Source organism: Hylaeus anthracinus, unplaced genomic scaffold, assembly GCF_026225885.1.
Source record: "Hylaeus anthracinus isolate JK02 unplaced genomic scaffold, UHH_iyHylAnth1.0_haploid 2, whole genome shotgun sequence".
NCBI lineage: Eukaryota > Metazoa > Arthropoda > Insecta > Hymenoptera > Colletidae > Hylaeus > Hylaeus anthracinus.
In genome coordinates, this window is record NW_026534838.1 from 5,127,904 (window position 1) to 5,140,624 (window position 12,721).

General features: G+C 42.3%; 1 protein-coding gene across 4 annotated transcripts in view; it reads right to left on the reverse strand.

Moving 5' to 3' along the window:
• LOC128893065 (venom dipeptidyl peptidase 4-like) overlaps positions 1-12,721 on the reverse strand; it is a 242,056-nt gene that overhangs the window by 69,883 nt on the left and 159,452 nt on the right. For all 4 annotated transcript variants that reach the window (XM_054153815.1, XM_054153814.1, XM_054153813.1 and 1 more), the window contains one exon: positions 1,317-1,486. In XM_054153815.1, coding sequence (XP_054009790.1) covers positions 1,317-1,486 — 170 coding nt within the window. The remainder of the gene's footprint in view (positions 1-1,316; positions 1,487-12,721) is intronic.

Genomic DNA, 12,721 nt, shown 5'->3' on the forward strand with positions numbered 1-12,721 from the left:
GAGAGAGAGAGAGAGAGAGAGAGAGAGAGAGAGAGAGAGAGAGAGAGAGAGAGAGAGAGAGGAGTCCGAGGTACGTTTTCTGAACGAAACAGCTGGGGAACACGAGTGGGCGATATTAATTTTTTTCTCCCTCCGCGGGATAGTTTCGCGAAAGTGCTCGTCGGAACGCTTGTCGAAAGGCAAACGACGCTTGCAGACGTTTTCCCGAATTTCCAGTTTTGAACCGTAATTTCGCCGCGGGGCTGGCGCAGGGAGAATATCAATCTCTTCTTGCGGCTATTGATTCGCGATTGAGCGTATGGTCGCAGTTATAGGGATCGAATTGAACATCGGAACGAAACGATTTCGACCCTGTGCGATATTACGATCTCCAAATGATAAAAAAAAATAGTAGGTAGAATGTGTTTAATGTTACAGACATAAATGGTATCGACTGTACTACTCTTTGCTGTGTATCTTTATGCTGTGATGTAATAAAGACTACTGAGAACGGTACTGTTACTATACTGAGTGTTTCCTATTGTTTTTTAAAGACATCCTAAATTTAAAATTTAAATGATCCTAAAATTCCTAAATTTAAGTGTCAAAGCACTTGGTATAGTCAAATTTATGGTACAGACATGAATGGTATCGGACTGTACTACTCTTTGCTTGTGTATCTTTATACTGTGATGTAATAAAGATAGTACTGTTACTATACTGGGTGTCTCCTATTGTTTTTTAAAGACATCCTAAATTTAAAATTTAAATGATCCTAAAATTCCTAAATTTAAGTGTCAAAGCACTTGGTATAGTCTAAGTTGTTCGCAAAATTCTTCTGGCCATTGGATAATAAATAATTTACTTCAATTCGTGCAGTGAATGGCTCGAATAAAAGAAAATATTCTCCGTTATTCTCGAGATTAAGGTAAACCGCGTATCTTTACCCAAAGTTCGACTTTTTCGCGTCGGTCACGTGACGTTCAAGACCTTGAAGGGCCGCGACCTTGAAGAGCCGCGACCTTGAAGGAAAACGTTCCCAATCATAATATTTGCGTTCCCGAAAGCAAGCAATTTCATCCTGACACACTTTCCCCGGTGCCATTGGAAACAATGGCGGCCAAGACGCAAGGAAAGCCTCTGTATACGTATCAAATTGTCGAGGACTGCATGCTATGTACTTCTTTCTCTCGGAACAAAGAGCAAGGAAAGTTTCCTCGTCGCTGTTGGCTCGCTCTGTTTCTTCGAACTGTTAACTTCGAAGCTTCCCTTGAACTTCGCCCGGAGAGAAGCGTCGAACGGTACGCGAAAAAACGATGAAATTTCGGAACGCTTACCTTTGGGTAATGGATCGAAATGGCGGACGTGTATTGGAACGTCAGACTTCCTGGATAGCCATAAAACGGTATCGTTATGATCGGTGTCTGCGTGTCGTTGAAGAAACCGAAGGCCAGCTTAGTGCCGCTCGGCGAGAACCATAACGCCTTGTTCGAGCCGAACACCTCCTCTGAAACAGAAACAAAGGGTCGTTATCGGGGAACTGCTACCGATACCTAGTTGTCAATGTTTCGCGCGCGCCGCGTATTACGGAAACTTTGATACTCACGAGGAACATTCGCGACGCTGTCCCATCTTCCCAGGAAATAAAGGACGACTATCTTTCGCGAAGCAGTCGACGCGAGTTTAACTCTTTCGGGGTTTAGCGGGTTTGAAAGTGTCCTCGCGAGAATGAGCGAACTGTTTCGGAGTTCATTTTAACCCTTTGCACTGGAAGCCATTTTTCCTGGTATCTACCAGCAACTCGAGATGTTTTCTTAGCATTCTACATTCTACATTATTCATTCTTCGCAGAAATATGTAGAAATAATGAAGAATTACTTTATATATTATTGTGTATTTAGTAGTAGAAAAATAAAAAATAAAAATAGTAGGTTATCTGTAAAGTCCATGCCGATTTTTGGTTGGTGGTACAGGCGATACAGAATATTGCAAAATCTTTGCTTGTCGCGTTAGTCCTGTCGATTTCTGATTCTGCTTTAACAATAGAATATATTAGGTTGTTTGTAAAGTCCGGCCTTTAAAAGATGGAAAGGTTGTGGGATAAAATGGTACCTATGTAATTCAATAAATAACATCATACCATTGAATTTTTCTTAAAAATTGGCACGAACTTTCTGGACAATCCAATAGATCAATTTTTTGCACTCGAGGCCTTTTTTTTGGTATCAACCAGCGACTCGAGATGCTTTCTTAGCATTCTATTGCCACGAATGCTAAGATTATATTGACTTCGAGTCGACTCTAATTTGAGAATCAGGTCACCTTTGCCTCAACAATAATCATTTTATTGGTACTTCGAGTTCCAAAGAAACTAAACCTAAAAAAAACCTAGTGGTGACTGAGAGTCGCCTCTCGAGTGCAAAGGGTTAAATCGCGTGGCTCAAATATCTCCATGCACTTCGATGAATAAACAATATAAATATAAAATTGACAGAAAGGATCTCTGAATTTGAAAAGCTTTCCTCGTGTTTTAACCGTTGAAAGCAAAAACTCGAACGCGTTGTTAAACGCTGTCACGAAAACCGTCGATTTGAAGGTGAACGAACTTCATGAATAATTTACTAGCAATTGACAATCTTTGCCGAACGCATCAGCGGGACTATATTCGCCATCTGTATTTATATTGATTCCGAAATGGCGGAATATTTGTATACGTATGTATTTCATTTAATCGTACCCGTTTGAAATATCCTCTTATAACTAAAACCCCCGCGTTCATAATGCGTAAAGTAAATAATATAAATTATACAGCGATCTCGTCGATGAAAGGAGAAAAAAATTGTATACCAGGGCAAAGTTGATCCTGAATAAATACCTTCGTGATATCTTTATTCAACGAGTAACCGAAAAGCATTCGAGAACGTTATTCGCAGTTCGCTCTTAAATCAATGAATATTTTTAAACCTGCCTTCGTCATTTCACCACAAAATTACGCATTCACGACGGCGTACGTATAGTTGGCATAATTCGTGCAAATTTATGAAAAGGATCCGTTTCTATGGAGGTAGAAATAAATAATTCGCTACGTTTCGAAGTCAGCGAAAAATAAGACGAAATAATATCCATCGATCGACACGAGGTCGAGGAAAAGAGAAGTTTTCAGCGAGAAAGAAAACGCTCGCGGCAGGTTTCATATTTAAATCGCTTAAATAGCGGTTAATCGAGTCTTCCAATGGAGGATCTTGCACTGGAAGTATTCCGCGATGGAATTATTTCCAACCGATACTTAACGAAGTTCACGGTTGACAAATGAGCCACACTTTGGTGTATTTTTAAGCTGAAATACGCGACGTTTGAACTCCAATTGCCTGCGGAATTTATTGTAATGATAAATTAAATTAACGACGAAATCCATGTCAATTTTATTTAGCATAAAATATCTCGTTCCTCGCATCGTACTTTCAAATAAACATTAACTATGTAAATACAGTGAATCCCATAAATATTCATACCCCTATGTTGATCGAAGAAGTTTGACCAAATTAAATAACAGTTTAGATATTACCAAATGAATGTTTCATTATAAATATGTACAGTCGGTGCAAGAAGTATTCGTACAGCAATCAATTAAAAATAAATGGTTCCTGTACGAATACTTGTTACACTGACTGTATATGAACAAGCTTGTACATGTATATATTTATTTATACATATTTATATTATATTATGTTTAACTCTTTGTGCCCGAGGCAATTTTCTATAGGTTCAAATCTAACAAATTTTTGTAAAACCAAGAACTCCACTTCGAAAAGAAACATCTACGAACATTCTTGACTCGATGTATTATTATTTCAATTAGTAATTAGCTGTACTCTGGTATAAATTACATATGTTACGGTTAATTTAAACAAATTTCTTCAATAGACATAGAGGATACGAATAATTATAGAACCGATTGTATTTCAAAACTTAAGAACAGAAGTCTGAAATAAATGTATACTCAAAAGCACAAAAATTCCGAATTTCTCGTAATTGCAACCCTCGTCCAAATTCTTGAAAAACTCACGAATTAAGAATAACCTCTTCGAATATAAATTCCAACAAAAAGCTTACTTTTCGACACGGTGTACAGCAACTTCTCCAAAAGCCGCGAAGCTCACGAGAAGCTCGTCGCTAAATTCCCACGAATCGACGTTCGCCATCCACCCGACGCGCGTTCGCCTAAGTGCTCCCCATCGAACTTTAAACACACTGTTTACAACGCCAGGAGCGTCCGCCAACCTTCTTCCCAGTTCTTTCCGAGTAAACACGGAGCCTTTCTTCCGGGACGACGTGCGCGAAACCGAACCAGCTCGCCGAGAGCGCGAAACACGACTAGCCTTAATCTGGATTACGATCGACCGTCGTTGCCTCTTGTAATTTCGTTAGCGCGGTTAAATCAGCTTCAACGCCGGACGTAAACTGAGAAACAGATGTGAGCGCAAGGACGCCACACCTAAAGCCGATGTATGCCTTTGCAATTACTTTTGCGCGTTGTATACCGTTTATTGGAGATAGGAGGAGATTATCGGGCAAGGACTGCGAGGTAAACAAATATATGTGTTGCTTAAGACCGGATACCAACCGACGAACGTGTTGATCGAGTAAACTCTGAGTCCTTAAGATGTACCCTGGGTATTTAATGTACCGATGTACTAGGTGATACTTTAGTTACGAGCTAGTTAATCAACAGAGTGAATACTGAATGACGAAATACCGAGTCCTCTGAGTAATACCTATGGTTAATTAAAATTCAGCAAATTTCGTACGTCTTTGAAGCAAGATAAAGCACACTGATTGAAGACTAGCTAAATAAACGAGTCCCTGAGATGTACTCTGGGTATTTAACAGTAAACCTACTGACGTTTTGCTTGTACCTATTTCTATCTCGATTGGATAAATAGATAGTCTTGAAGACACTTTTTTAAACAAAAGGCGAAAATATTTCACGTGGTGCTAAATTTAGTAATGCATGAAACAATTGTATATAATTTCGTACGTCTTTGGAGCAAGATAAAGCACACTGATTGAAGACTAGCTAAATAAACGAGTCCCTGAGATGTACTCTGGGTATTTAACAGTAAACCTACTGACGTTTTGCTTGTACCTATTTCTATCTCGATTGGATAAATAGCTAGTCTTGAAGACACTTTTTTAAACAAAAGGCGAAAATATTTCACGTGGTGCTAAATTTAGTAATGCATGAAACAATTGTATATAATTTTGTATATCATAGTATATAAGAACTGTTTAGTGTTAATATATACTGATATACTAGGTGATACTTCAGTTACGAGCTAGTTAATCAACAGAGTGAATAATGAATAATAATGAAATATTAAATCCTCTGAATAATACATATGGTTAATCAATATTCACGAAATTTCGTACGTCTTTGAAGCAAGATGAAGCACACTGAATAATAACCCAGTAAACTTTGAATCCTTGAGATCTCGACTGTTTAATATCTACCGATGGATAAATGAGAACTTTAATTACGAGTTAACCAATCAACGGAGAGAATACCGAAGAATGAAAGACGTAGTCGTCTGAATAACACCAAATGTTAACTAAAATTCAGCGAATTCCGTACGCCTTTGAAGCACGATCGTATCTTACTCGAACCGATTCCTGACTAAATAAGTTTGGGCCGAAAGTGTCTGAAGTCTTACCTTTAAGAGGATCAGTTCCGTTTTATAGGAACACGAGCTCCCGAGGAAGATGTGTAGATGCCGGCAGACACGCTCCGAACCGCCTTTTAAATTCAACTACAACACTCTGTGTTTGCTATGCTTTGTACAAATATATGGCTCTTTGCGTCGCATCGGGCGTAATTTTCAAAGACTTTCCTGCTCAGGAGTTTGCGGAACGAAAGGAAGAATGTGTTTCTGTTATACGAGTAGGTATTACGTTTGTTTTTTGCGATACATTACGCGCGCAAGTGTGTTTTGAAGAACAGCTGTTGGGTCGAGGAACGGAGAGCGAAACGCGGTTTTAAATTTATTTTTATGCGCATTTTTTACTCACGGACTGAGTGGAAGTAATTTCTCGAGGCAAATTTATTTTCTTTGGCACTGAAAATACATTTTCTCGCCGCGGAGAACTTCCCGAAGCATTGGTTCGACTGCGTCGTGTATTTTCTAATAAAATCGCGGTGATCGATTTGATTTATTTAAAAATATCGGAGCCAGCATAAGACTGGCAAAATCAATAGCATGATATACGGCTTCGTACACATTTTACGAAGCCGTAAAAATTGTTCCAAATTGCAGCTCTCCAAGTGAAACATAAATGAAAAATTCGAACACCCGAATTCTTAGACCCTTGGACGCAATAGTAAAGCGAGCATATAAAATCGAGCAATAAAGATACAAATTTATATGTTTACACTGGGTATACAGGAAGCGAAAATTCTGTACTTCTTTATCGATCACTTGTCTCGCCTCTCTTTCGTGGTATTACAGGGTTTATCTTCAGATTCCAATAAAGCTCGGGGTAACAAACTTCGTGGTGTAATATTTTACGAACTTCGCGAGCTATGAAACTTCTTCGAAACTGCGTTCTTTAGGATCGTGTTATTTATTTTGTTCGGATTCCTGACCCGACTTTCTAGGGATCATGGTTTCCTAATTTTCTAAGCGGTGGGTTTCAAATTTTCCGATGGCTTTCTTCGAGTTTTTCAGATTTAATTTAGAGGACTCCAGTTTCCATGGCCTTGAGGTTCCAAGGTCTTGAGTTTTCAAGGTCTTGAGTTTCCAAGGTCTTAAGTTTCCAAGGTCTTGAGTTTCCAGAGCTTTGAATTCTTAAATCCTTGAATTTTCAAGGTCTTGAGTTTCCAAAGCCTTGAATTCTCAAAGCCTTGAATTTCCAAGTCCTCAGTTTCCAAAGCCTCATGACCCAAAGTCCTCAGAAGCTTCAAAGTCCCCAAAACTCCAACCCCCAAGTTCCTACACCCCCAAGTCTCCAAACCTCTCGAATCCCAAATTTCTAAACTCCAAAAAGTCTAATTTCTCCTACAGTGTCAAATTTCGCGTTAAAAATCGTCTTTAAAAAATAATTCTCATCCGCATCGAAGCCCGGGTGATTTCCGTAATTGCGCTTCCAACCTCGGAGCTCGGTCCACTTGCTCGCATCATCGAGGAGAGAAGCCAGCAAGCGACTCCAATTACGACTGCTCCTCTTCGAGACGTTTCATCGACAAGCATCCCAAGAGCGAGGTAATTCCCGCCACGAAAATCCGAGGAGGCCGCGACTTATTTACCCTTCGGTAAATAAACTGCGAAAGGAGAGCAATTTCCTTCGCGACTGTGTTACTTTTTTCTACACCGTTTTAACGTCAAAGCAGCGCGCTTCCCTGCGGAGCTGTAAACGCGTATAATAAGCGTTGCTGACGATGGGAATGATCTCCGTTCGTACTTTACGTTACATATTCTACAAGAAACTAATACTGGAAACTACCTCTCAGCGATCGTAGAAGGTTTGATTTTCAGATTAAAGACCGACCGTTCGTAGCAAGCACGAGTATAATTAATAACTTATTCGTTTGACGTAAATAATGAAAACGTGAAAGACGTCTTACCGGTAAAAAAAGCTTTTAGCTCGTATTTACAAATCGAATAGAGATTAAAAGAGTTTAGAAATTTGGGATTTAAATATTCCAATTTTCGTGACTCTGTTTAAAGGACTGAATTTGAGACACTATATATTATTTTATATACCATCGATTAAAAGCTAGAGGAAGTAACGCGTCCTAAACCAACACGAGAAACAAGTCCAACGACGATGTCGCCAGGTTCTTTGTTCGAACGATCCTCATCCAGATTTGTCGGACGTAAGAATCCACGACGAAGACTTTCTTTCATTCTTTGTTCCGGGAAGGCGATGCCTCGCGGCGTAGTGGGACGTAAATACGGAACATTCGAAAAGGGCGCCACTAGAGAAGGGTTGCGCGGTGGGTAAAGGGGTTGGCATATTTCGCGAACGCCTGGCCCTGGGCGGACCTCGCAGAGGGTAAATTTTCCTTCGACCTCGGGAGTCCCCGCGAGGGGAACCGGAAGAGGGAAAGTCGCTTGGCGAGAGAGACGGGGGATGAAAGAGAGTACGAGGGGAGGATACAGGACGAGAACGAGTCGGAGGTCTGCAAACACAAAAGAAAAGGGACGAAAAAGAGCCAGAAGGAAGAGGGTGAGGTGGAAACGGCGAGGTGCACAAAGACACGACACTGCGTTGCGCAGCTCGCTGGACGTGACGAGGGAGAGAAATATCCCGAGGGTGAAATTCAGCGTGGGACAGGTCCAAGGGTGAAAGGAGGCCGAAGGTGAGCGGGGATGGGGCGTCGCGAAGAAGAAAATCTCGGGAACGACGAATTCCCTTTACGTTCGACTAATTATTTATCCCTGGGATCGTCGATGTCGATGGAATTATTTATACCAGAAGTCGAGCCTGCCGCGGGGGCGTTGCGGTTCGCGACGGTGGTTCGGGGGATGAACGGAACATCGACGAGTACTCCACCGCGTATAACCCTCCGTGTTTTCCCGACGAGCTGAACGGATTTTTTGGAGAGCGCGGAAGACAAAGAATCGCAAGCCCTTTAGCTACACCCATACCTAACACAGACGCTCGCCGACACCTGTTAGAGACTTCAAGTCACGAAAACACACTTTTACCTCCCAGGCGTGTACCTTCTCGCCGCTCAAAGACACCGTTTCAATGCTACAGCTCGTGTAGACATGTTTTGAAGTTCCAAGGACATCACCTCGCGTACAGATACTTCGGATACTACGGGAAACGACGTGTAACGAGTTCTCTACGTGGTTACGAAAAATATTCGCGACCTAATCACCGTAATATTTTTCTCCTTGCACACAAAGCAATTTCTTGCGCGCCCAATAGTCTCTTAAAAAAACAGCGTCGGTAAACCGAAAGTTTCGAGGGCAGTTTCACTCCTTAAACTTGAGTTACTGCTGCTGAAGAAAATACACAAGCTTATTTTTTACCGCTTTGTAAACTTGCGAAGCTTCGTGAAAATCGGCGGGTTATGTTTCCAAGCCGGCAAAAACAAATATGCGATACTTGAAAGGATTTTTAAAGTTGCAGAGAAAGGGAACTCGAGTGCTATTTAAGATCGAAAATTCGACTAATAGTGACGTAAGCTATTTCAAAAAAATTCTAATAAACTGAAACGGATTTTTATTCACGAATAATCTCTCTAGCAACACCCTCACGTCTAGGATAGACACTTGGGGTTTCCTGTTTGGCACATCAAAGTTCGAATAATCAATCTGAACTCCCAAGAGTACCTTGGCACCTGCTTGGCACTCGAGGACATCATTTCAATATTCTAAGTGATAGAAACGCTTTTGGAATTTCTAAGGATATATCTAGATGTGACAGAAATCTTAGAAAACATTCTTCTATGCCTCGATTATGTAGGATAGTCGATAAGGCAGATTAATTCATTGGTAATACAGAATACTCTATCGATACATGCTTCGGTCAACTAACGTTCTACGTTACCTACGTTACCTACGATCTTATCTACAGAACGCACCACGTTACCGACGTCTATCTTATCAACTTCCTTATAAGGAAGTGTACGCGCGTATACATACATAGTAGTAGATTTCGCGAGAAGAATTAGTCTGCCAAAGCATATAAATTTTACGACTCTTTCAAGCACAATTTCGTATCGGTTTTACTGAGATTTCTGACCGAAGATTCGTCATACCTTCGAACGGAGGCACGCATGGTCGAAGTATGGCAGCAAACGCACGCTAACTTCCATCCAGCGATCGTATCTTGGGAAACGGCGGTGTCCCGAGCGTCCTGTTCGCTTTCCCTCGGACAATAGTAAATCTGTTTCGCAAAATTCAAGCCGCCGCACGGAAATTATTCCCGTTGCAAATCGTTAGCCCAGAAATCGTATAATAATTCGCGCCGCGGCGCGGCGTTCCCGCCGGAACCGCACTTCCGGGGCTGCCGTATTTCCGGGTCACGATTCCGGGACGGGAGAGCATCGTCGATCGCCGACGAAAGTATTCGGAATGCACGCTCTTGTCGCCCGCAAGTTTCACACCCCCGCCTTGTTAATGAGATGCAAACTTCGGAATTTCAGAACCGTGAAAATAACACTTCTTTCACGCACACGAAACGCTCGGAGTCGTGCACGAACGCGACTTTTAAACAGAGCTGGATAGTTCGCCGAATAAATATTTAGGACATTTTTTTTTAGGGGAAAAAGCGAAACAGTTTATTCGTCGGAATAAACTTTTTAGATAGTAAAAGTTTCTTCGAAATGAGATTTAGGATATTGGTTTTTTATAAGAAGATTGTCCGCGATGGACACTTAAATTGTACCAATAATTAGAAATTCAATGATTAAATATATAAAGATTCGGTATTTTTTGGTATATGTAAATCACTATTTTCAAAATATTATTGCGACGATATATTTCTCACGCCTGCTCACTTTCGCACGCGATTTAAAATGAAATAAATTATTTAGTAGTTATTATTTCGAGTAGTATTTATCCAGCTCTGTTTTTGAACAAGTTCACACGCGATACACACGTGTCGCGACGATCGGAGTCCGAATAATTTCGGCACTGGACCGCATGTTCTTCTGACACGGGAGTCGACGCAGTACTGACTGGCCCAGCCACACCCTTCCCAGCTCTCCACTTTCCAGCTCCCCACTTCCCAGCGTAAATCGGAATACGCACGTGACTCACGCGTAGTCTAGAGTGGGGGAAGCGTGCAGCGGCCAGTAGATTGTGCCTCGACTCACAGACAGCGCGCTCGGCCTGATCAGGGGCCCTACTACTTCTACGACTCATCAAAAACAGCTTGAAATTCACGAGAATGCTTTCTATAAACGGCTAACCGGTAAACAGCTGACTTTTACCTAAACAATTCCTAATATAATCAAGAACTCAACCGAAAACATTTTCAGACGCAAATTGTTAGACTACCCGTTAGCGAATTCCTTGACAAATTCGTTCCCCCAGCGTGACCCTCGTCGTCAACGTTGAAGAGGGTAACTTCTAGGAGGTCTGAAGAAATTCGCTCCTTTTAAGAGCCTAATACCAGCTGCACGTGCCGGAATCCTCGCAACGTTACTTTATCGAGCCGGATGCGCGCGACTGTTGCGAAAATCTACGACGTGGAGGATCGTGGAGGAATGCACGGGAGATCCGTCAGGAACTCCACCTTCGTGGCCTGAATTCCATCGCCTTTTATAAGTTTGTTTAAACTGAATTACGGAAGGAAAGGGCAACGAGCTACGCGATGCAGAATGATTTCACTCTCTCTCCGCAATTCCCACGCGCAAGGTATCGCTTTTATAGCGACTGTTACACCGACTTCGTTACACTTCTCGTCGATTGTTAACGTCGCTGTTCCTGTTTGCGCACTCGCCGCCCTTATTCGACGACTGGACTTCCCTTTTCCCAGGGAACAAAGGGCTCCCTGCTGGCGGAAAACCTTGAAAAGACTCGAGAATCACTTTTTAACGCGGAAGAATGGGTTCGCAGCAAAGTCTGCTCGGCCATGTGACCCGTTTCGTTCCGTTGAAAGCTCGTAAACCGATACCCGAAGTTTTCGCATTGCTCCAAATCGTTCTCGTTCAAAAAATAGGGAACCTGATACGCTCCGATCGCTTGGATAAACGTTGACTGTCATTGCTGAGGGCACGAGCTTTGTCGAGTCGTTAACATCTTCATCTCAAAGTGTATGAAGTACTATTCCTCGGGGTTAATCGCTTGAGATTCGATCATATTTCAGCTGGGCAAAGGATTGGCTATTAAAAAACTAAGATATTCAGAGATGCGACGACGAAGGGTCAACAGTGTCCGAAGCAAAGGGACTATCTTCAGGATCTCCATCGGGATCGCTACTAGGCAGCTTTTAGAGCCAAACGAATCGGAGATCAATCGTAATTTATTCAAAATCTATTCGTCGGAAGGAGGCGGAATTCGAGTCCGGTATCAAAGGACGATTGTTAGACAGGGACGCCTCGCGCGTTACAAAGGATGTTTAAATGAAAATCCCGCGGGTCGGGTAAGAGCTGTTTTACTCGGGCATTACGTCTTCATTACGGTTCGACCCAGTTCGCCCCAGGGAGGATAACGACGGAATTTCTCGAAAGGAAAAAGTTTTGTGGTCGGTGTCGAGGACACCGGGGCTCCCGGTCTTCTCCCCTCCACCTCCCCTCGCCTCCTCCTTGTCCCTTTGCGTATTTTATGATGTCACGACGCGGAAAGTCTTCAGCACTTTCGTCCACCATTCTTAATTAAAAACTCCACGCTTGGACGCCACCCTCGCGTCGTCGTTGTTAAACTTAAAGCGATTCAGCCGCCGCGGCGACGTTGTTCACGTGGGTTTCCAACGGGTTCCCAGTCAGTGTCCCCGTCGAGTTTCGTGTAATTCCTGCTTTTCTTCGAGGACCACGGAGCCCCGCCACTTCGTTTTACATTTTAATGCCCCCTTCCGCCCGTTGATTCTTCGGAACCGTGATGCTCCTTACCCAGTCGACTCCTTGGAACGAGTTTCTCGAGGCATTAGCCTGTCGGTTGGCTACCGCCTCGCGTTCGTTTCTAATCTCTGACGAGGAGACGTCTCAGATCCATAAAGCCACGCTTCCACTTGTAGGTGTTGTATAAAGTGAGTTTTTGTACCATCTGTGCACTTTTGATATAAAATGTAA